This window comes from Battus philenor, unplaced genomic scaffold (assembly GCF_028537555.1).
Source record: "Battus philenor isolate CCGP_79_NKW_IND1 unplaced genomic scaffold, ilBatPhil1.0.hap1 SCAF_2, whole genome shotgun sequence".
In the NCBI taxonomy this organism is placed as follows: domain Eukaryota; kingdom Metazoa; phylum Arthropoda; class Insecta; order Lepidoptera; family Papilionidae; genus Battus; species Battus philenor.
This window is the reverse complement of record NW_027181682.1, coordinates 9782348-9808527: the sequence shown is the minus strand read 5'-3', so window position 1 is coordinate 9808527 and position 26180 is coordinate 9782348. Positions and strand designations below refer to the sequence as shown.

The 26180-nt window shown below is 30.5% G+C and overlaps 5 protein-coding genes across 6 annotated transcripts in view; 2 read left to right on the top strand and 3 right to left on the bottom strand.

Moving 5' to 3' along the window:
- CadN (Cadherin-N) overlaps positions 1 to 2157 on the bottom strand; it is a 340773-nt gene extending 338616 nt beyond the window's left edge. For both annotated transcript variants that reach the window (XM_068765439.1, XM_068765440.1), the window contains exon 1: positions 856 to 2157. In XM_068765439.1, coding sequence (XP_068621540.1) covers positions 856 to 2143 — 1288 coding nt within the window. In that variant the 5' untranslated portion in view covers positions 2144 to 2157. The remainder of the gene's footprint in view (positions 1 to 855) is intronic.
- A 7730-nt stretch (positions 2158 to 9887) lies between these two features.
- LOC137922322 (protein abrupt-like) lies at positions 9888 to 11968 on the bottom strand. The gene is made up of 2 exons (XM_068765305.1): positions 11181 to 11968; positions 9888 to 10302 (listed from the first exon to the last, which is right to left on the bottom strand). Exons 1-2 carry the CDS (start codon positions 11878 to 11880, stop codon positions 10052 to 10054), a joined length of 951 nt encoding a protein of 316 aa, XP_068621406.1. The 5' UTR covers positions 11881 to 11968; the 3' UTR covers positions 9888 to 10051.
- Positions 11969 to 13180: 1212 nt separating this feature from the next.
- On the top strand, positions 13181 to 19321 carry RabGGTa (Rab geranylgeranyltransferase subunit alpha). Its single transcript, XM_068765225.1, has 10 exons — positions 13181 to 13232; positions 13316 to 13426; positions 13811 to 13926; positions 14793 to 14989; positions 15760 to 15921; positions 15995 to 16108; positions 16647 to 16873; positions 16957 to 17140; positions 17595 to 17920; positions 18682 to 19321. Exons 1-10 carry the CDS (start codon positions 13230 to 13232, stop codon positions 18832 to 18834), a joined length of 1593 nt encoding a protein of 530 aa, XP_068621326.1. The 5' UTR covers positions 13181 to 13229; the 3' UTR covers positions 18835 to 19321.
- Positions 19322 to 19433: 112 nt separating this feature from the next.
- On the bottom strand, positions 19434 to 22851 carry Nbr (exonuclease mut-7 homolog). Its single transcript, XM_068765224.1, has one exon. The coding sequence runs from the start codon at positions 22731 to 22733 to the stop codon at positions 20226 to 20228; it is 2508 nt and encodes an 835-aa protein (XP_068621325.1). The 5' UTR covers positions 22734 to 22851; the 3' UTR covers positions 19434 to 20225.
- Positions 22852 to 23262: 411 nt separating this feature from the next.
- Positions 23263 to 25970, top strand: Rpn7 (regulatory particle non-ATPase 7). Its single transcript, XM_068765073.1, has 6 exons — positions 23263 to 23697; positions 23768 to 23942; positions 24009 to 24168; positions 24523 to 24707; positions 24936 to 25111; positions 25733 to 25970. The coding sequence occupies exons 1-6, from the start codon at positions 23420 to 23422 to the stop codon at positions 25905 to 25907; spliced, it is 1149 nt and encodes a 382-aa protein (XP_068621174.1). The 5' UTR covers positions 23263 to 23419; the 3' UTR covers positions 25908 to 25970.
- The last annotated feature ends 210 nt before the right edge of the window (positions 25971 to 26180 follow it).

The window sequence follows — 26180 nt, the reverse complement described above, 5'->3', positions numbered from 1 at the left end:
GCATAAAAAAGGTTGGGAAACACTGGTCCATACACTTTTCGAGAAGTGCTTGTCTCCCAGCAAACGAAACAGTAACCTAATCACAGAAAAAAAAATTAACGACACTGTTTCCAATAAAATCGAATTAATCGTTAGGCAAAATACGATTAGGACATAATTTTGTGGACTATTAAATGATTACATAAAAATGATTATAACAAAAAGATTAAATTACTGTAATTGCAATGTTCTTTCTATAAATAAAGCCTGCAATGCACATCTAATAAGTAGTGCGTGCATTCCTTTTGAAGATCGTGATCGGCGGCGTAAAAAATCGAAGGCGCGGTAATCGGGACCGTGCGACAGGTCCCTGATTTTCAACGCATTCTGTAAGATAACTACAACCTGTCACTACTTTGTTTTGCATTCAACGCTTGTAATTCTATTTCATAGAAGTTATTCTAACAAGTCTCCATAATTGAATGACTGGAAAAACTTGCGATGGTTACCTACAGAACAGTAATAAAATAATAAAAAACGTTTCCATTTAAATAATTTTCAGTTTAAAATAATTAATATCGTACGTTGAAAGGACAAAATATTATAAGTAAACACTTCAAATACACTACTTATAGTTTAAATGTTACGATGGCTAACTCCATCATTTTCTAACTGTATTTATAGCATCTATGTTCATCACTCGTGTTTTTCATGAAAAATATATAAAATGATTGCAGCAAAATATGTAAGTTAAAAATATTACAAGTAACAATAAATTATAAGGACTGGAATCCGTAACGTAAATTATCATTGCTGAAACGTAGTCAAAATGCCTGCGGTCAAAATGTTTTTATAACATACAAAATCTTAACTTACCTCCATTTCCGGCGTTAGTGATCGTTACCCAAAAGTCAATAGTCTTCTCAGGGCCCAATTCTTCGTAGTCCCACTTCTTTTTAACTTTCACTACACCACTTGGTTCAACAGTGACCCACGGATTTTCGTCCCGGATTTTAAATGTTTCACGATCAGTTTCTTTCTCGAGTGTAAAAACCGCACGTCCTTCTACTTCACCATCAGCTTCTGTGAACTCGATACGCTTTGTAGGTCGAACCGCTCTGGTGACACGCCGCTTTTGACGACGCAAAACAGGAAGATTTTTGTGATCACGAACCACGAATTCTAGGAGAATTTGTGCTGGTTTGCTTTTCCGTGGAGGAGAGCCAGTATCATGAGCAAGTACTTCCAATTCCGCCACGAGACTGTCTGGTTCTCCAGCTAAAATCAATTCACCTGTTTGCGGTACGATTACAGCCAAATTGCTTGGAGTCTTCAAAGAATAATATACTCGATCACCGTCATGATCAACAGCATGAACTTTGCCAATGTTTGAAAATCTTTGCCAATGCGCAGTGCCGTTAGCACTATTTTGATCTAAAGTACCATTAACAGCAAAATAATACGTTTCTTGTTCGAAAATCGGCTCATGATCGTTTTCATTTGTTACATCGACTCTTACAGAAATCCGTGCTTTGTTACTCCCTCTCAAATCTGTTGCCTGTAGTAATAAATCATACGATTTTTTTGTCTCCGCATCTAAAGGCTTTAGTGCAATGATTTCCACGTCGCTTTCAGTAATAACCGACGCAACTTCAGGTATGCCAGTCTTCGTTTTTTCACGTAAAGCAAAGATGGAATCTTCATTCCCTTTAATTATTTTGTATGCTATAGGCCCAACGTTCAATAACGCCGTAGCCTTTATACCTGGAAGATCAACAACGGAACCAACCCGTGAATTCTCTTGAATTTCACCGCGTAAGCCTTTAGCAGTTGGAAAACTGAGCATCTTGCGTCGATCAACTACAAGGAGATGTACTGAATGAGCAGCACTGCTAAACGGAGTTTGTTCCAAAACAGCAAGATTCAATGATTGATCGAGTAATGGCGTCAAATCGGCAGTCGTCATTAGAAGTCCATCATCTAAAAGTGTGAAGTAGGAGGCGTATTCTGGATCTATCAGAGTGTAACGAGAATAGTTTCCCACGAAGTGACGTACAGCATGGCCAGGTCGGACATCGTGCGGCAAGATTGTGATTGCGCGCGTCTCGAGCATCATGCTCAGGACGTAGAGCAAAGCTCCGCTCGCCAGCACGCTGCGTGCCATGGCTCTCACTTGTAGATTATTACACTTATCCGAACATTTCCACCTAAAAACAAAGGTTATTTGAACAATAAGTTTAGTATTTAATCTATAATTGAAATTTGATTATTGTTATTATATTACTTGTCGTTAACTATTTCAATCTCAACCTGATTTAAATATATAGCTTGTTTCAGGTTAAATTTTGTAACGAATGTTTTCTGACCTTGAATTTAAAAAGCGTAGACTTAATAACTTGTTTTAGTTAAAACGCGACAGTGCGCTATATATGTAGATATAGGTCTACAATGAAGTGCTGGATTTATTTATTAAATGATGTGTATAGTAGCACAAATGACGCGTCGGCACGACGGCGGTGGCGGAGGCGACGGCATCGACGTAGGGCGGCACACATGCGGAGCTTTATTTAGGCGGCAGGCGGGAACGCCGGCGTCTCGCGGGCCGCCGTCGCCGCCACCGCCGCCGCCGATCAATACCCCCATTGCGCCGTCGCGCGACGTTTTGCGAGCCAATCTCGACTGTATGCGCTTTCGGCCATGCCTTGCCATGAAATATTAACGCATTTATTTTTCTTTGCCAAAATATTTTTTTTTTTACATGCGAATTGACTAAACGATATGCGAAAAATATAAAAGCCAACACTTTCTCTGTTTAATCCACTTTCCCGGGAGTTTGTATTACTATTACTCGTAACTGAAACTTGGTTTTGTATATTAATGCCAAACGATCACAAATTTATCACTGAAAACACACACCAATAATTAACTATTTACAATGCCTATTTATAGTTTTCATAAGTCAGAAAACATGTTGAGTAAATGTAAACAAATTGACAAAATATGTTTTTATTTTAACCCGTAAAACGAATATTTTATATACATTACGATAAGCTTATGAACATTGTACAGAAACCAATATGTTTTTAAATATTACGTACTTAGCGATGTGATTTTAAAATATCGATATCGTAGTTTTGATAGGTGACCGTTAAGATCGTCACTAACCGTACACACGGGGCGTTAAAAAGCGACTGACAGCGAGTTGCGCGACGCGCGCGCGTATCGAGCGTTACCCGCCTGACCCCTCCTCCGCCCATACCACCCCATCCCGGCTACAAAAGCATGCATCGGTCCGATCCCCCTGGCTTAGCTGCACTAGTTCCCCTCTCTTCTCATGTTATTTCGCAATAGCCATCTACGCCATACACCGACACACGATGCTGGTGGACCCGACGACGTTGGTAGAAAGATATCTTAACATTATTGTTCACCAGTCAGAGATTATTTCCCTGACTTGCAAAAACGACATGCACATCGAATTTACATTTCATTTAAGTGTTATGTCAATAACACATCTATGTGTCTTCCTTATAAAATTATTTCACTTTCTTTTTGATAAATTTAATTAACTCTTGATTACTCCGTATATTTTTAACAGCCACTACATCACTATTTATTCTTTAAAAAAATTAACATGGATATCAAATTAGGTAGCAGGTTACTACAATGATTATATTTTAAAGCAATTGATCCACCTCCTAAGTAAAAAATGACCTTATTAAGATTGTCGGTAGGTTTTGAATACAGGCCGCTCCCAATCGATCCTATTGAAAATCTCTGGCGGAGTAGTCCAGCATTAGACTTCTTGCAGCTAAAATGATGTTAATAAACTGGTACTATGTTGAACAACGACAATTTTTATAATTATTTATGTGTACAGTTCATACATGATGAATAAAATTGATGTTCAAACTGGAACTCACGGAACTACTTAGTTTACAGTTCACTCCCAATCCACTTTGGACCATGCATAGCAGAATAAAAAGTCGAATGCCCTTATGAGAAACAACAAAATTAAACGGTCCCTTGTATATGGCGGTCCCAAAAATTCTGCTATTGACTGTAGATGGAGACACTTTAAAACAGAAACTATAAAATGGTCCATCGAGAACTGATAAACATCTAGCAACCTGGCCAAAGAACATAAAGAACCGATATATGGAGACAGGAAAGAAGTTTTACTATTTTTAAATAAAAAAATCGTGAAAATTCTTAGTAACTGATATCTCAAACAGAGAAATTAAATAAAATCTGTTTCCCCGTCGTTATTTTAAAGTTAATAAATAATAACAAAGCAAAAGACGTCAGATGCAGTAATTATTAATTTAATACATATTCTAATAATATTATTATTAAATATTCTATTTTACTTTAACACTGGATCTTTCCTGTTTGGTTTAATATACTAATATAACTTAAATTAAAACATTTTCATCAATTTAGAAAATCTTTATATTAATTACTATGCGAATTATTTTCCTTTACGTTATTTATTGACATATTTACTTAGAATACCAATATCAAAATAATCCCAATGTACACTAGAAGTAAAAAGAAAGTATAAATCATAAAATTAATAATATTTGACGAAGTATACATAATATTTATTCTTCTCTAGTTTATGGTGACATGTTGAATGAGCGTTTCATTATGCTATGCTCGGGAAATTACCTAGAAGTCCCGTTTTAATTTCTGTGAACACTTGATTTTAAATAATATGACATACAGAAGAGTAATTTTTTAATAATTAATAAATACAAAACTGTTTAAATGCAGTGTTTTCGATATACATAGCACGATTGCTTGATATGGAATAACTGTTAGTGATGACGAGGACTTGTTGAATTTTTCTGTCAATTTAACTAATTATAACGTACGTAACAAAATTATAACGTAATTATAAATACTCGAAAATACTCGGTGTATTTATAATTAAATTGAAAACAAAAACATTTATTTTGAAAATCGAAAGCCTTCCTGTATACAGGATTTTTTATAAAGATTTCGGCACTAATTCTTTCCTAGTTTAGTTTAGTTTTTCGGTTCGGTTCCGTTTTTGTTTTTTAATAAAACAATATAGAGATTTTACATCGTAAAAATAGCAATGGATAATAACAAGGTATGTGCGAATTTTAAGAATAGGAATATGCTTCTCTGGTTTTGAAATAATTTCACAATATTGTCAACTAAATTCAACATTTTTTCTGTATATGCCGGATGCCCACCACTGTGGTAGAAAAAATACGACAAGCATTATTTTTGCTGTATGATAGTCAAATAATCTAAAAGTTCATTGTGTAGATAAGTCGTTAATGTTAAATTAAGTAAATTATAGGACTAATCAATATAAGTCCTATAATATCGTAACAAAATATCCATCATCCATGTGCATTTGGTACATACTTTTATTATATGCGAAAGACAAATTCCTTTCGCACATCATTCCTATGCAAATAACATAATATTATTATAATAAAAAGAAACCATTTATTGTTTAATTCTTATGAATTTCATGTTTTACCGTACATATTTGTAAGTCATTATATAATTGTTCGTTCTTCACGAACTATGAGGCATTTGTAATCATTTTGCTAGTGTTGGATAATCTCTATGTTGGTGTGAGAAGCTGAGCCCCACAATGGTATTACCTAATAAAAATTGGGTCCTCCGTTCGATGAGGATAGCGAACTTTTTAAACAGAAGACCGTTTCGTTAATATGCTTTTGCTAAGTTTTTTATCTACGTGTAATGTGAGATAGCATACAAAGTATGTTTGAGGCACGTCGTTTAATGTGACCTTTTTAATTTATTTAATATTATAACGAAAGAGTCACTTACAACTGTCGCGTGAATGTTACATTTATCAATTTGCCCTTATTGGACATCTTTTTATTCAAATAGCTTCACCCAGTCCACACTGGAGTCTACTTGCTGCAAATTTTCTACCATTATGTGAAGCTAAAATAGCAATAACATTGGCGAAAATATCGTTTAAACTGTAACAATAAATAGACATGAAAAAAAAATACTAAAAAAATGTAATTTTTTATCAATAATATAAAATATCTGCAACATATTATATTTTTTATTTATTGAACATATATATTTAAAAAGAATGTTTTGAACGTAAGCCAAATAAGGTAAAACAAAATTACTCAATACAAATACACGTAACTTACACCTTCAAACAACCAATAACATAATTGTAGTAAGTTTGTGTAAATTTGTCTTGAAGATTGAAGAAATAAACGATATACAAAAGGTTAGTCATAGATAAAGATAAGCTTGTTATACCGTTCTCTACACTTCATAAAACTATTAACTACTTAGAGGTCAACTATACTTAATCTTGTCATAACTATTGATATAAAGAAAAACGACATTTTTATTGTACGTATTATTTATCATGATAACAGTGTGTTAGTTCAAGACATTAACCCTCACAGGACCATAAGATGTTCAAGACTAAATATGCAAATACGATACAATAATTTAGCTATTATATTGTGGTTGTAAAGTAAGAGAATATAACCAGAAAAATATAGCAGGGTGTATATCATAATTTCATGGGAAATATTTTTCCTCATGGTTCATAAAAGTAAATAAACGAAGAGTTAAGTCTATTATATCGGTATTTTATTTATTGTTTAGTAATACAAAAAAAAATAACAAGAATTATCAGAAAAGTTAAATAAAAAGCTAGTTATGGTATTCTACGAAACAATTTCGTTAACTTGTGAAGCACAAGCGGACATTGCACATAACATTTATTGTGTCCTATTTTCTATACGTCGTTTTGCACAATTTACGCATCGCTTCAGTTTTTCTGCTTTTTCCATTTTGTGCGCTGGCAAATTGCGCTTATTTCCAATCAGGAGCTTTTCAGAGGAGATTAAAGTTGGTATCGATCGCTGTCTACATGTATAATTATTTATTAGACCTCGTGTTACGTGTTGGCGACACTCGAGGCTACTCAACAGCCAACCTTTTACTCGGTGTTTTTCGTGCAACTTTACGTACATTAAATACAAGTTATTCATAGCGATATCTAAGATGTAAAAAAGAGGCGTAGGTGATATTTCATTTTCGCCTTGCGATCAACCTCATAATATGCTTTGTGCTGGTCCACAATGTCCACATCGCCTATATATTTATTATAGCGCATCACTACTTCCGGACATGTAACATTTATTTTGGAACAGTTCCTGCTTGCCTCCTCTTTACTGTGCTAGTTGGAACCGGAGATATGAAATTGGTCAAATGTTAAACCGTGTGTACTTACGGCATGGATTTAACCTTTTTTCATCCCTTTTCTGATGGTAATGACTTTAGCGCATTTTTTTTATTCGTGCGAACAGTGCCTCAGACTTTGGTCTTTTATTTCTTGTATTTTTTTATATTAAAATACAAGAAAATCATTTATTATCATTAAAGCACTACATATAATAATACTACAACGAATACATCAAATGTAGACCAAAAGGAAAAATATTTCCCTTAAATGATTTGCAAATTATAGGTACTTTTGCTTATATATTCTGCAGTTTACTGTATTATCATATAAAATTAAACTTACCAAATAATATAAAACACGTGATAAAATGCAGTTATTTTATTTTCTCAAATCCAAAACACTTTCAAAATATTATTAGTTCAGCCCACGAATGTTTTGGATTTGGCGCAATAAAGTTTGACAGTTCTTTTTTTTATTCGTTCAGAAACGCATTTGCCGCCTTGGACATACGTTTTATTTTAACATTAAGTTAAAAAAAATATCGAGTCAATAATAATTGAACAATCGGTAACGATTTTGTAGAAAGGAAAAATGTTTCCCTTAAGCGTGAAAGGGTTAATATAAAACCATTAAAATGTATAAAGCTTATTCGAATGGAGACTACTTCCATTAATAATAGCAGCGCGCAATCTTTCTAGGGTTCAAGTTATTCACTTCCAATTGTATCGATTCTTTTAGGGACTCCGATTATCATGGCGTTTAGAGCAAGCTTTACTCTCAAAAACTGACCATAAAAAAATCCAGTCGGTTAATATCAGGACTAAATGACGCTCAGACTTGAGCTCTGGTAAAATCCGGAATATCGTTTCTAATCAAGTTTTTTCTGGCCTCTCCTATGGCACATGATCAGGGACTGGTATAACAATAATATTTTTCTTACACTGTATATATTTTCGCTCTCTTCTCAAATTTTCCTTTGATACATCGTTTCACTTCTATCGCCTTCTCTCCTGGATCCTACAATTAAATTACATTTGTCAATCATTTTTGTTTATTTATATCTTCAACCTTTACACTTTTTATTATTAATCTAATTTTATTTTCTCACAATCTATATCATATTGCGATTTGAAAAGTTTAAAATTTTATCACAGTTTATATAACATACTTATTATTTGTTTTATTTCATTTACTTTTTCAATTTCATTGCAGGTCTTATGACTTTCTCTTCCTACAGAGATGAAGAAATCTTGAAGGGGCTGGTAGATCTCCATGTTGTTCAAAAGTGAGGCGATGTTTCCACTTGTCCCTTTTCTGCAACCGAAACTAGTAATCAAAGTGAGGTTAGGTGTACCACGGTCTGATCCACTAAAGAGTCAGAGATGCACGAAGGACTCTCCTCGAGCTTAAACCTACGAAGGCACACGGAAACTCAACCTGACGAAGTACATGGCAGCCCGTGACGGCGTTTGGGAGAAACTTCCGCGTTGTCGAAGCCGTCATCACTTCCATATACCCAATATTCCATTCGCCAGCCGTATCCAGCCCAAGCTGTCGCTTGACAAGTCTAACCAAGATTGACTGACTTAGTTGCGTCGGATGGAACGCGGGTAAGCTTTATAACCCGGCGCCGAGTCTTGCTTAAAGGACCATTCTTGGTTATTGAACACGGTGTTAACAAGGGCTTAACTAACTCCTCAAAAATGGTATCTTGATACACTTGTATCAATGTTTTGATACCTCTTTCACAATAAATGGCTCAGTCACTCCTTCATAGCACCCCACCAAACCATCACAGAAGTTGGATGGTGCTCACATTCTACTCTGTTGGTAATTGGTAAGTTTCTTTAAAGCTGCTAACTTTGGTTTGTTAAAATATTGTAAATATATTGTCATTCATAAACAAAATTTTTCTATGACCACCCTTGCATACCGGTTAAGAAGTTTTTGATTTTACCAATCCATTAATATTTAAATTATTGCTTACGAAATGATCAGTGTGTCTCTGACAATCTGCAAGTTCTAAGTCACCATTTAAAATACGCGACATGGTTCTAGGTGATAAAAAACATGTATGAATCGTCTTTACATCAGAGGTATTAAGTTCACTAAAAACATAGAGCATATAGAAATGTTGTGAGCTGATTGTTCATCTGTATGGAATCAGCTTTGATTGCTATAGGGTTAATAAGCTGTTTGAATAAGTATATTCAACCTGTTCCATAAATTAGATAGTTGCTGTACCTTATGCATACTGACATTTACTATTTTTTATTCAAATAGTTTGTCCAAGTCCAAACTGAAATCTGCTTGCTCCAATTCTTCATTTACAAAATCAAGGTAGTATAGCAGTTAAATCTGCAAAAATATTGGTCATGACTCTGATAGAAGGTACATTTGAATCAATATCTGTTATATAATATATCCTCTGGATGAACAATATTTAACATGTTTCCAACATCAAGGACTCTTCTCTGTTTTACAAAAAAATCCTATGTAAAATGATAATTGACATTTAACATTTGAAGAAAAAAAAACATTAACAATGTACCAAAGTAACCTATAAATTTCTATATTTTCTAAAAATGAATGACTATACAAATAAATGAAACAAAAATTATAATAGAAACAAATTTTAATGTACTGAAACAGTCATTTTTAAGACTAGTATAAAAATAGCAAAAGCTACAGCACTGAGCAAACTCTTTTGTGACTTTTAAAATTTTAAATAAATATTTCTTCTAATACTACATATTTTACATAATATGTAAGCTATGACAGTGATTACATTAAAAGGCATTTTGCAATATGTTGTAGTTATAAATAATTTATTTTATGCTATATATTAGATGTGAACTGCTTTGCTGCTGTGTCACTATTGCCCTTATATCTAATCTCTTTGATTGTCAATTGTTTTCCCTGATGAATCCTTTGTAGATGACTCCTCATGTCATAAGATCTTGAAAATGACCTGTGACATACCGGACATTGTGTTTTCCCTGCATGTGAATCCTTATGTAGTGTCAAAGAAGTTGGATGTTTAAAGCCTTTTGGACATAACTGGCACCGAAATTTAGCCAGGTCAGAGTCTGAAAAAGAAACAAATAAACATTAGATACTTAAAAGAATTATAAATGTTTTTATAAATTAATTCTAAGATATCCATGGCATTTCCTTCATCAGTTATAATACCTAGTAGTATTTATCACCATTAATTAGGATAAGACCATTCATACATTCATTAATAAATAGTGTTATTTAGTGTTGCCTGTAAAACTTTCAGTTATATCATATATAAGTAGAATTGTACTTAAATACATATACCATTACAATAAATTAAAATACTATTACTTAAAAACACAACATTAATCAACATTTTTACTAGTTATAAACCATGAATAACATCCATAACATAGCCTTTCCACTATTCATAAGTCATTAGAGAATAATGTTATAACAAGTACAGTCAATTAAAGTTGACTATATTAAATTTAAGTTAATTTAGTGACTTTTATATCATAGAATGTTATTAATTACTAATCAGCCTCTTTTTAAGGTCATCTATGTAGCAAGCACAAACTACAGTGGTTTTTTGGTAGTAAAACACTATGTGACAATACTTTGTTATACTCCATAAAACAATGTATAATACATTGTTAGATACTACATTTCATTGGCAGGACCCACCCACTTTTTCCTTTATGTTATTTGGTACATTAGAGCAAATATTCGTTTTGTCATCATCACCTCTAATGATTAATGGCAATACTTAAGGGCCCATACTACATACATTTACTAGCCCCTTAAACATTTTGTCATTTATTTATTATTATTATTTACAACTTAAATGTAATAAATCATTTCAGATACTATTTCAATACTTCATGGTTTTATTGATAATATTAATTTTATTGTAAGCAATTTATGTCAAATTCACAAGAACAGGATAAAAAGAATTTCAACCAACCACTGTTTTTCTCCGACAGATCTTCTGCAGACGTCGGTTGCATGTCAACTTGCATTTCTTCATTAGGTAATGAGTTTCCTCTTATTGCCACACTTGTATCTTCAGATGAGACTTTTTCTTTTGGAAATTGTGTTTCAGAACTAATGTCATTTAAGTTTTTTTGGACACTACTCTGACTGGCCTCTGGAATGTGTTCATCCCTATTAGTCTGTATCGTAGCAAGATTGATCGGTTCATCAGTTGAAATTGGTTTTAAATCATCATTTATCCTACTTGATTTTGAACTTAAGTCTAAAGAAGTATTATCAATAAACATTATTTGGGTTTTAGACGTTTCTTCCTCTACATTGTCAGTTAATCCTTTTACCTCTAAGAGTTCAGCTGTTATAAGAAATGATTCCAATTGTTCTTGAAATATGTTTACTTCTCCATGATACATAAAATTAATAATTGCGTTGAGATCATCAAACTTGACATTTCTAAATATGATCACGGGGTGCTGGCATGGATTTTCTTTAAAAATTTGTTTGAAATAATTACTGCACGCAGACAATAACATTTTATGAGCTCGGATTTTGCCACCATCACAACATAACGTAACATCTACTAAGTCATTAGAAAATCTAAGTTCATTAAACGCTTCCGTAACATGAGACACGTAATTATTCCACCGTAAAGAAAATTGTGATGCATTATTCATTATTTAGCAATAAATTCACATAAACTCGATTTGAAAACAATTCATTAATTTTTACAATAGAGATAACAACGCCTGGAAATGTCACTTCCATTACTTTATGTACATAGATAAATAAATAAATAAACCTTTGGCGTAACCCATAGATCCATATTCCGAAAGCTAATGCTCCATTAATAATAATTACACATTTGATAAACTGGATACTGAAAATAATAATTTATAGTTAATAATTCTTAAACGGTATGGTCCTATTTATGTAATACATTTAATCTTGTTCAATGATGTTCGGTGATGTTTTTATTTACGGTTTTTACAGCTTCAGTGAACTCGAGGCTCACGAATGCTGACTCCGTCCTAAAAAAATTAAATTTAAATTATGTCCTTGTCGCAAGTATAATTCAGTTAGGTACCTACAAAAATCGGCGGAGTAAAACTAAAAATATTTTGACATAATTTTGGACCAGTACAATGTCGTGCGTATGTGTAATAATAGAACGTATTAAGTATGTTGATCAAGATTTTTTTGTAAGTTTTTCAATTAACTCTAACACTGGTGGGTACGCAATATTTTGATTAGATGCACCGTGTGCCTTAAAAAGAGTTTACAAATGAGTGAATAGAACCAACTCGTCTTTACAGAGGATACATATTTGACTGTGCGTAAACGGTTCGAAAAAGAAAGGTTTAACTTCAGCCAGGCATCTAAACGGTATCCAACTAACAACTTACGTGATAAATTTTAAGGTGAAAAACTTTGAACAACACGTGAAAAACTGTACTATTTTTTATCCAAAATCATACTTTATTATTACATGAGATAATATCTGATATGTTATTTTCAATAATTTAAAAATTAGTCATAATCTGATTTACTGTTAGTTCCAGGTTTAATAATAATCCAAAATTACAGCAAGTTATAAAAGGATCCAGAACTACTTTAAATAGGAATAAGAACCAATGGTTACAGATATAGATTAATATTTAGTCCCACACAACTTTACTTATTTAAAATTAATCAATGAGTTTTGTTAATAAACACAAAGTGTTTTTGTGGGTTTGTACTTTTTTTGTTTTGTACTTTGTCCGGCGAATGCACTACTACTTCTTAAAGACAATATTTATTTGATTTGGTAAAAAATCACAAAGTAAAAGAGTGATTTCACTGTAAATTGGTAGAATTATTTTTATACTGTGTTGCTGAGTATGGCATGTTCCTTGACTTTGACAGCCAAAATTTTTGAATGAATTGTATATTGTATTAATTTATTTTTATTTTCTATCTTTAAATTAAACGCGAAAAATTAATAAAATAAATAATAAGGGAAAGTGCGAATTATTTTTTTGGCAAAATGGTAAATTAAACCGTTTTTGTAACAATATTTTATTATGAACTGTAACAAAATAAATTATTATTATTATAACTATTGATTTTCAGCATGGAAGAGTTAAGGTTCGAACATCAGATGAAGAAAAGGCAAGGAAAGAAAAAGAGAGACAAGAGAAGCTAAAAATTTTTAAAAATGTTATGCAAAAAATACAACAAAAGGTAAAACTTTACATAAGATTGTAGAAATACTTTTTGTATTAACAGTTGTTTAAGTTATCAATATATATTTTTAAATCACGCTCGTATCAAATCAATCTAGTAAAATAAAAATAATCAATATTTTTGCTAGTATTAAAGAAATTGTCAATATACTGATTTGATAGATGAAAACATAGGTGATTTTTTGGTTGAAATAACTGTCTTCCTTATCTCTATTACAATTGTATGAAACATTAAAAATAAATAATAATGGCATTGTTTATTTTTTTAACGTGATTAATAGTATTTTTGCAAGAATCAATAAATTAGTACAAATTGATATATTCATTTTGTGCATGTGTTATGAGAATTATTTATTTTTTGATGTAAATTATTTTGTTACAGAGGAAGGAAAAAGAGATTGATCTGGAATTATTGGACCTTACTAGCAAAGTTTTAACATCTAATCCTGATATTTATACACTCTGGAACATAAGGAGAGAAATTTTTCTTCATATTAAGTATGAAACAATCTTATAAAGTCTATATATATAATTAATGCAGTGCAACTTGGTTGCGATGTAAAACTAACCCAACCCCTCAAATCTCAACAGACTCTTGTCATTGGCAATTAATGGAAGACACCACAGTGATCTAAAATAGATAGCATTGTAGTAAACAGATATTTGTTAAAAACCTATGACCAGTTAACATTCCTGTCACCAGAAGCAGTTGTGGTAGTGTCATATAGAGCAGGGTTATAGAGAGCCAGCAGTTAATGATACACATTGCAACATTGGCTTGTTGAGACTCCTCATGGCTGGTTCGTTGTTTACGGTGTTGACTCCTAGTATGCTTCAAAATGTGTGGTCTGGCCTGAAGAACCTTTAATTAATTAAGAGAGGTTAAATGTATTATATTTTTTACACAGGTTGTTTATGAATGTAGCAATGGTTTTTGATGAAAGTGAATATGGTGGAGCCTATTATATACCACCCCCAAATTTCATATCGCACTATTGTATATATGTTGCACTAAATTTCCATTAACATCATATTCATTATAATTAAAATAAGTAAAGGTATTGAAAAAGTTAAAATGAGTTATGGAATAATATTATGTTTTAATAAGCACATATGTAAAAACATTTATCTCAAACTTCACAATTAATTGTGATTAACTCTATGGTTTCTAAATCTCACATAAAAAACAATATTGACTGATTAAAAACCAAATTTTTTTATCATCATGTCAGCCAATATGCACCTACTCCAAGGCATAGCTTCTGCCAAAGATTGACCTTGTGTAATTGTTAATAATTATAAATTAGTATATAATAATTGTGTTTTGAAGATTTAAGTAGTATTGAAAATGTACATGATTTCAGGGGAAGCACTCCTGAAGAGGCATTAAAAAAACTTTATGATGATGAATTATCAATGACTGAATATTGTTTAAAAATTAATCCTAAATCATATTGCGCTTGGCATCAAAGAGAATGGGTGTTAACCTCAAGGTCTGATCCAGACTGGAAAACAGAACTTAATTTGTGTAATATGTACCTTAAGTTAGATGAGAGAAATTGTAAGTATTAATCAAAGAAACATAAATTAACAAGTGATAATTAGTTAAGTAGGTAGAAAACAGTCAGTCATTTAGAATTTATGTTTGGTGTTGTGAAACTTAATCTTTTATATTCTCTTGATTTCTGGATCTGAAAAACATTTAAAATAATTGCTATCAGGCATGTTTAGTGATATGTTATATTAAACATAAACAGTTTTAACATCACAAAACTGTTTATGTTTAATGTAGCAAGTGTATGCAACTGTCAGTGAATGGTTGCTAATATTTTGTTAAGAATGTTAGTAACACAGAAGATTATATGAAATATTACTTATTTTAGATACAGTATGTTTGGTCACAGCAATAAAAGCGAGTTATAAATAGATAATTGACTTGTCAGCAAAAAAAACCTTTAAATCTTGTAAACCAATTTGCAGTTATTTCATGGAGTGATTATTTTGATATGTTAAATTTATTTATTTTACCTATTTTAAAGAGACAAACCTTTAATTTCTAGCAGTACAAAGACTGCAGGGACAGATAGTGAACACAATAATCAAATAAGTAATAATCTGAAATTATAAAAACATATTCTCTTTCTGTTAACATTATGTTATTAATTATTTTTGAAACCATTTAGATGGGGTGTGTACCATATATTAATTTGCAGTAAAAACTCCAAAAAGAGTATATATATAAACTCGCATATGTATGTACATGTTTATTAAATATGTAATTCATAAGTAGGTATTTTACCAATCTTTAGAAAACTAATATTTTTTTTGTAGTTCATACATGGGATTATCGTCGTTTTGTTGTCAGCCAATGCAAATCACCATTGCAAGATGAGTTTGATTTTACTACAGAAAAATTGCTTGATAATTTTTCAAATTATTCTGCATGGCATTATAGAAGCAAAATGCTTTTACAGCTGTATCCTGATCTTGAAGGTATATTACTACTAGATTTTATAACTTATCATAACTTTCATATAAAAGCTAAAAATTATTTACATTATTTCAGGTGGACGTCCAATACAAGATACGCACCACAAGCATGAATTAAAAATGGTTCAAAGTGCGGCTTTTACGGATCCTGATGATACTAGTGCTTGGTTTTATCAGCGTTGGTTATTAGGTTTGTATAATTTAACAATATATAAATTCATGTCAAGTCTAAATAGAGTAATTTATTTATTTATGTCGAAAAGTATACCAGAAGCAGGTGACAGGTAAAATGGAACATTTAGCATTTAAAGTGACTCAGAAAATTAATAAAAAATGTAATCTGCATAAATAATGGATTTTATAAAAAATGCTTTGATAAAATAAATATATGAAAAGGTGAAATTATTTCCAATGAAAAAAGTTAATAAATTTGATAAACTATGTGATGTTATTTGTATTACTATGACAACAAATTATTAATTTTATATATATTTCTTCACTTTCGTGTTACCTTAAGTAGCCTTTGTGTGAACAGCGAATAAAAAAAAATATTGCAAAAGTTCTGATATGAACACTTTCAAATCATGTGCTTTTATTTCTACATCAAACAAATATGTAACATAGATTCTTTTATTATTGTTTTGGGATAAGTCTTTATTTTTCCTCTAACCAGATTTCAGCTTAAGATTGATTTATGGGATAATATGTATATTTAATTATAATTTCAGGAGCTGTTAAAACCACTATTAGTTTAGTAGCATGTACTGTGACACAATCAATAATAACTGTTGCATTTAGCAAGCATGTCTCTCTTGATCTCATACAGAAACGAACAAGAATAACTTTCAATGATGTTAATGTAAATGGTGAATGGACATCTTGTAATGGTAATAATTATGACAACTTATGGATATTAAAACATGTTGAGACTATGAATGATAAAATGGATGTAAAGGTATTATCAAATAAATTCTATTCAATTAGTATTTTTAATTATATTTAATTTATGAATTTAATCTTTATTATTCTTCTAAACAGGCAATATATGAAGATGAAAATAATGAAAAAGTTGTTATCAAATGTTTAAAATGTAGATCCATGACCTTTATTGGCAAAGGCGATATTAACTTTAAAAATAAATATTCCCAGCCTGTTATTGATGAATTAAATGAACAACTTGAATCATGCCGACAACTTCTTCTACTGGAACCAGATAACAAATGTAATTAGCTTTAATATGATTTTGTTTTTAGTAACAATAAAAATAGCACATAAAATCATTACAAAATCTATTTTTTGGTACACATGATCATATATTCACTTAAAATAATCACAATTTATCAAATGATAATTATTAATAGCCGGTACAATAGAAACATTTCACATGTTTCTATTGTACCGGCTAGTGAATTTTTATTACTGTGTTATAAGTTTAGACATCCTAATTTTATACATTATAACTTTTAGGTTTTTCAGCTATTATTAAACACAATAAAATAGATTATTAAATTGTGCTAAAGAGCATATACTTTATAAAACATTGCTATTTAATTTAAAAAAAAACTCGACAGTCAAATTACATTCCAACTTGATAAAGTGTAGGAAAAATTAACCTAAGAATTAATGGACAATTGGACCGAATATTTTCTATGACACTAAAGTAAACTTTGTTCCAGGGACTCTTTTAACGACAACTATCTTTCTTCATTGCATTGATCCAAAGTTGCATCATAACGAAACAATTTTCAACCTCAAAATCTTAAAAAATATTGATCCACAAAGAGCAGGATACTATGAGGATTTATTGTCAAAATGGAGTATAGAGAACCAATTACCAATGGATTATAGTTGTAATGAAGTTATCTTCAAACCAAAGTTTTTAAATAAACTTACAAGTTTACCACATTTACAATATTATAGCTTCTGTAAAGTGGTTGATTTGTCAAATCAGCATTTACAGTCAAATATGTTACCATCTTTGAAAGTGCTCCAACACTGTCAGGTAAAAACTATATTGATTAACATAAAATACAAATATACACACATTTACAAATATACGCACATAATTTATGCACAAATTTTTATGATAAAGTATGTGAAATGAGACAAGAGAACAGTGCAATGCGAACAGTGGCAATCTTATATAATTAATACCACTGTTCTACCACTACCACACAGTCTATCACTGCTTGCTTATCATAATTGTACTGGTTTAGTTATCAAAAATATTTGTCTAGTATTTTTATAGACGACACTCGGCGTAAATTTGTGGCATGTTCAATATAAGTTTATAATAAAATATCATAAGTTACCTTAGACTATATGACTGAAGTTTTGTTATATGCAAAGTCATTTTGTACATTTTTGGTCTGTTGTAGTGTTTAACATTCCAATAGTAATGAAAATTTGAATCTTTACACATGAATCAAAACTTGATTAACAATCAGCGGCATATCTATGACGATCAGAGTCCTAATATATGGATGCATATCAAGATGTTACTCTTGTTAAATTTATCTTTTAATACTCTAATGCAATCTGCTTGGATAATTAAGTAACCAAATATTTTTAGTTTCAGATTAGATATCCTTATTATGATAGTGTAAACCAAAAATGTTTGTAACATGTAATACAGTCAATATTTTAGGAGATAGGGACAGACATTTCAATATATGTTTTTAATTTCTTTCTGTAAAAGAAACAATAGAAGTGTTGAGCTTAAAAAAAAGTACATGTGGAAATATTTTATTTTTGATTTTTCAGATCTTGATATTAAGAAATAATAAACTAACTACATTAAGAGGATTTCCCTATATGAAGGATTTAGAAAATTTAAATATTGAACAAAATGAAGGCATCAGTAAGGAAGAAATGGAACAATTTAAAAATAGTCATAACTTCGCTACTATATTTTAATAAAACTATCGCCTTTTGAAAGGATATTGCAAACCACTTTAATAAAGTTAAAACCTATTTCCTCTGTTTTCAATAAATGGTGACTGATTAATTTCTCAGATGATACTATCAATGAAAATAACGTCTATACAAAACATCAATATTCGCTTCCATAAGTTTGCATTCCTAAATAATGAATAACATTTTAGGGGCAAGTGATTTTGGTGCTGGAGTGAATAATACTAAATTAAAATACTTTATGTATTTATGTTTCTTTTAATACATAATTGCATAGTAACTTGTACAATTCAATTGTTGATACTAAGAGATAATTATTAAATAAATGTAATTAATAACATAAAACTATACTAACATTGCAACAGTGGCATTTAATTATCTATACAAATAAAACTCTTGAAACTATATATAAAAACCTTGTAAATAAATAAGCTGCTTGAAGTAACTAAAATATTTAAGCACATATTTTTATTCTTTAAACAAAAAGTCCTTATTAACTATCTCAGTATTCTTTTTAATTATTTACGAAAGAATAATCAATTATGACCTAATTGTATTTAAATCTAATAATTGTAACTGTATTGTATATATATTTGTACTTAGTTATATTTTTGAGTTTCGGCTTTAAAACAATATACAGATAACAGGGACAATTTTTTAATACGGTGTAATTTTGTTATAATAAATATACTTGTATTAAGTATACATTTTTTATTTTCTAAACACTATATCTTTGTCTTAAAAATATTTTATAACTAAATGTATTAGTGTTTTTGTCTAACATCAATTCTTTTTAAACATTATGAAGACAAAAATTATTACGAAATATACTCTTGAAAATACATGCAGGTAAACATTTTAAAAAGAAAGCACTATTTTTGCTGCCATCATCTACTTTTGATTTTCTTAAAATTAGTCTAAGCTAATTTTCATCTTATGTATTATATATGTGCATTAAATTAGAAAATTAAATAAAGATTATTATAACAGAACAATAAACAAAAACATATATTTCCTTTACCATTTTCCATGTTTCTTTTCTTAATTTCTCAACGAATATGTTCCATTTATCTTAATTTCTAACATGTTCCAGCCCAAGCAAGACAGTCAAATAAACTTTTGGTACTACAAAATGTTTTTTTTTAAACATTTAAGGTTATTATACATAAAAATATTACATAACAGCAAATAATAAAATATGATTATTTGTGTTAGACACATTGCACTCAGATGAGAATCAATGCTACTCATTGATATGTCATGATTGTTTCTGCTCATTACATTTTGTAAAAAATTATAATCAATACTGATAAGTTGTAATTTTTAAATCACAAATTGAAATTTTGTACCATATGGGAAGGTCCTATAAAAATTGTCTATTTATACTAAAACTACTAAAAGGTAATATTTTTTACTTCTTTGTACATTTCATCACCATCCCAAAACAATTTACCACATGATTCACAAAGAATAGCTGGTTGGGGGGATTCAATCAGTTTATCAACATTTTGTATTTTAATATGTATCCCTTTACTTGTTTTACATAAATTATTTGGAAGTAAATTTCGGACTGGCCCATAGCAAATGTCATCATCCTTGTCAGAATCACTAAGGAAATTGTCATATGTTGTATCATCTTCACAATCAGCAGTATAGACATAATTATTTCTATTACTTGGTACACATTCAGTAGAATGATACTTACTACAAATATCAACAACTTCTTCAACTGTCAACTTTTTAAAATCCAGTTTATTACAATTTATGCAACGATTTGCAATGTCACTTAAGCCAATATTTATGTTGAAATATTTCTTTATTCTTTTTAGTTGCTTTTGAATACAGAGACGTTGACTTACTTCTAAAATTGAACGTTGGGAATAGTTTTCTGTAGGGGAGAACTTAAGTTTTGACAATAAAATATAACGGTCCTGTGAAATGGCTAGATTAATGGTGTCATGCCATAACATTGATTCGGATAAAGGTTCTGTATCAATTCCGAAATGTCTTAAATATGGTATTAAGCTTGTTAGTTTACACTCTACAAAGAACTTTACTTCACCTACTGTTCTCATTGGAGTATTTGATGAACAACTTAGATATGCATCAAAGCTTTTAACTTTTTTTGTACATTTTGTTTTTGTATCTAACATTGTGTCATTGCAGATCTCTTCAAAGTTAATTCCTTGATTTAAACATTCTCTTTGTAAGAAATTATACAGTTCTAAAAGAACATGCGCATCAAGTGCTGCATACTGAATTTGTGTATTTCGTAAAGGTCTGATCTCCCAATTAGAACACTGTTCCGATTTTTGTAATGGTAAGCCAAAACATATTTTAACAAGAGAACTAAGACTATTGCCTTCATTGCTACTACTACTTTGTATAATCAAACCAGAATTTATAAGGTTTTTCCACAAAATAGATAAATCCAATAATCCTTCACCTTTTACTTTAATATTACCTAAACCTACAATAGAAGCTTTTATTTCTTTTAGATCTTGTTCTAAACCAAAACCTAACTTTATTATTTCAGCATTATCTAGTAATGATTTATTCAATGCCTGCCAAAAGCTACAATATTTCTGTTTATTAAGTATCAAAGTATCTATCAAGTAGACATTATCTTCCACAGCAACTTGAATCAAGGCTACTTGGGATTGTGAAGCACCAAATGATGGCTTCCATTCACAGTCAATACTCACAACACTACGGTATTTTAAATATTCAGTTGTTAAATCATAAAACTTTTCAGCTGTATCTATAATAACTATCTTATCATAAGGTAAAGGGAATTGATAAAATTTTTGTTGTACATCTTCATCATTATCCCAATTTTCTTCTCCAGAAGTGTGTGACAGTGACAATTTTTGAAATGAATGTGGTAATACAGTTTCTGGTAAGTTAAGATAGTGAACCCATTTAGCTGCCTCTCGGATATCATAATCAATTAATACAGATATAAATTCTTTAGCTGCTTCAGAATTTTGTTGCAATGAATCTTTAACTAAATCATCCCATACTGCTGAACTAACATTTCGATCAATATACTTTTGGTGTATAAGATATCTCAAACCTCCAAGAGTACGATTTTTGGAGAGGTTTTTACATGTTTCAATTGGAATGTTATATTTATTGCACAATCTCGCTACTAATTTACCGAGGGGTTTGTAATGTATTTTTTCATATTTTACATGACATATTTTAAATTCATCTATATATTTCTGTATATATTCACGAGTCTTGAAGCTTTTATTAAGCAATTTGTCTAAAAATAGTACTAGACGTAGAACTTGAGTCGGACATTCAGATAAATATTCGTCAATCATATTATGTTTGTCTTGAAGTATCAATGGAAATAATAAATCCTCGACAGGTATCTCTTCAAATAACTCCATTGCTATGATCACTTGGGAAGCGCGTTTTGAATTGTCATTTTGTATCATATCCTTAACAAGGGGTATTATTGTCTCCTTTAATGTATTGACTCTATATGTCTTAATAACCATATTAAGAAATAATTGATTTCTCTGTTCTGTAGCAATACGAAAAGCTGGAAACTTTAAAGATTCGTCAGGTACAGTTCCAGTTTTACTTGACCATTTCTGAAAGCATTCCATTATAAAAAATGGTAGAGTTTTTGGTTTACAGTCTTTAAACTCTTTACATTTTATTACAAAAACCAGCACTATTCTATATGGATCAGGATTTGTTTTAAAAAATTGTTCAAAGCTGTGTTCAATAGTAGAATTTTTTTTCCATGTTTTCCAAGTAAGTTTTATTTGGTCGAACCATGTTCTTACATCGTTATCGAGTTCTACGTCGAGTCCTATAATTCTTAAAGACTCTTCCAGTGATGGTACCACCTTAATAGATTGATTGCAATTAACAAAATTATCCATTGTTCCTTTTATTTCACTTTATTTTTGTAAAAAAAAGCAAACCGAAAATAATTAAAGTTACTTAACTCTTACATTTTTTGAAACAGAAAACTAATATCAATCACTATACACATACAAATCCTAGACCACACATAAAATTAATATTTCTTTGAGATTATTAAGCGCATAGTGTTTTTAAGTATAAACACAAAGTAGATAATCAACTGACAGTTTAAATAAAAGGTCAACGACAGCCGTAGATAACAATAAACGATAGTAATACGACAATATCAATCTCTTCAAAAATAGAATAAAAATGTATATTTAATTGGTGTTTAAAAATTATACGACTTAAATGTAGACAAATCATTTAGATTTGACAAAATGTCTAAATCAAATGCGAACTCTGTTGTAACTAATAGTAAACACAAAAATTCACGATCTTAAAAATACAAATTGATGTGTTTACAATAAATAAGAAACGTTTAAAATCTTTTTAGTTTAAAACCATAAACACAATTGGTTACTTTTATAAGCTTGATGAAATGGAATGACAAGGTACTTTTTGACATATAATACCTTACCTTGCGTATTTCTGTTCTATTGTCATCTTAGGTTCCTGTATTTGTATCTTAATTAATATTTACAGCAAAGTGCAAAATTAACAACTTGTTAAATTTTGTGTGAATAAACAATCGTAACCGAAAATGGAGTTGTCAGCAGAAGGAAAAACTCCGGAATACATGGCTCTTGCAGGAATCAAATTTAAACTTTCATTACCGCAATACAAAGATAACCAACAATTAAAGGAACAACTAATGAAAGGAATTAAATCGGGTAATATGGCTCCGTATTATAAAGAAGCATCGATCGATTTAGGGTGGCCATTCGATCAAAATTTATATGATGAGATGGCAAAAGAGAATCAGAATAGACTATCCAAGTTTGAAGAAGACGATTCTGAAACCCCAGTTTGGCAAGATAGGTACATAATGATTTTTCTGTTTCTTTTACATTGTTGTATACAATTTGTTTGTATAATGCTTCTGTTATAGGTTGGATTATTTGTGCTCTATTGGGGACAAAGAAGCTGCAACTGCTTTAGCCACTACTAAGTATGAAGATGCAACTTTAACTACCAATAGAAGATTAGATGCTATTTTTGCTTTGTTTAGAATTGCCTATTTTCATGGTTGCAATGTCAAAGATATGGGAAAAGCTATTAACAAGGTACAAATAAAACAATTGTGATTTGTATGATTCATGTTCAAAAATGACTGGATTTTAATATTGCAGGCACATGAATTGGTAGATAAAGGTGGTGACTGGCGTTCTAGGAACAAGCTTAAGGCTTATGAAGCAATATACTGTCTTGCTGTGAGAGATTACAGCCATGCAGCCGAATTGTTTATTGATTGTGTATCTACATTTGAATCTTATGAATTGGTAGATTTTGGTAAGTGTTAAACAACTCACACACACACCATATTTATATATAAAACTTTTATATATAAATGCTGTAACATTATCATTTTTTAAATTGTTTTTATAAAGAAATTACTTAATCTTACTTACTTAATCAAAAATATTTACCTAAATCTGAAGTGTTACATTGCCTGTAAAAACTAGTTTGCCCATGTCAGTGTTTTTGCAAAAAAATTATGAGTACCAAAATAAATTAACAAAATCCATGTCACCAAATATGACCGAATATCACTAAGACAATAATCACAATGTCTATTACAAATTTATTTTAGTGAATTAGAATTTTACTACACATTATATGGAATAGATGTTTTTTTTTAAACAGGTACTATTATTCAGTACTGTGTCCTTGCATGTGCTTTGGCTTTGGAACGACATGCTCTTCAGGCAGCATTAAGGAGGCAAGGAGCAGCTGTGCAAGCCTTACGGTCCAGGTTTCCTGAGCTAAGGGAGTTGGTTGAATCTCTTCATGAATGTCGTTATGCAGATTTCTTGAAAAGTCTTGCCTGGGTAAGTTTGTTTTAATAAATGTTATTATCATTTACAATACTGGTAACATAATGCACTAAAAATTTATTACACACTATAAATAAAAAGGAAGGGCTTTTAGCCAAATATCCAATAAAATTATGTAAAAATGAATGTAATATTTTCACTTATTACTTTACAGGATATTTATAGAAGGAAACAAAAATATTACTTATTACAAAAATCCAATAATTTCTTATATGATTTCAGGTGGAAACGCAAATCTGTGTGGACCCAGTGTTTCATCCTCATTATCAACATTATGTTCGAGAGGCACGTATTAAAGCGTATGTGCAGTTGTTGCGTGCTTACCGTTCCCTCAGTCTTGACAACATTGCTGATACATTTGGAGTGACTCGAGAATTTGTAGAAGAAGAAATTTCTACGTAAGCAAGCATATTAATATTAATGTATAACATGTTATAGTTTTTCTGGTTGAATTTTATTTATATGGAAAATAGGTACATAAAAACCTTGAAATATCTAATTATTCCATAGATAATGTTAATAAAAGTGTCATAAAACCTGTGAAATGTTTAAACTAATAACAAATTGTACTGGCTGTTTATAAAACTTTGTACTACTCGATGATTTTGATTATAAATTTAAATTGTGTGCAGCAACACATTTACATTCCCCCATTTAAGATTATATCCCTGATCCAAAAATTAGTGGTTACAGCAATAATATAATAACTAAATATAGTAAGAAAAGGTGTTTTATAACTCTTATCAATATGTATTAAAATTGATTATTTATTTTTTTATTATCCCCCTTTACTGACTGTACTGCCAGAAATAAGTAAATGTATGATATTTTAGAGATGTCACTCTATATAGAATTGAAAATAAATGGAACCATTAAAAAGTTTTAAAGTCACTTATAATCTATCAACTTTTATATAAAAAATACTTTAGATTAATATGCATCCAAATAACCAATCTTTATCTGTAATAAGTAAAAATATATTCTGAATTGTAATATGAAATGTAAAAATCTTATTTCAGTTTTACGGCCGCGGGACGGTTGCAATGCCGTATTGATGCGGTTGCGGGCTGCGTGGTAACAGGCGCGGGGCGAGGCGCCGACGCTGATCGTTCGCACCTCTACCAGGCCACCATCCGTGAAGGAGATTTACTTCTTAATAGAGTCAAGAAACTTGCAAGTGTTATCAATTTTTAAACTTTGAATTAGGTGTAACTATATTGGGATGTTTGTTTCAAGCTAAATGATGTTTTGACTTGACCTATTAACTTTGAGCTACGCCTATGCCTGTTAGGCATAAAAGTTGAACTGGCATTCATATAACAATCTTTCGATGAAATTACTTTTATGATTGTAATTTTGGAATTACTCTACTTTAATTCAATAAATACTTATGTAGTTAAAAAGTCTTTTATTATGTTTTTCTCAAGTCACTTCAGTATTGTTACAAATTTCATACTGAAATAATAG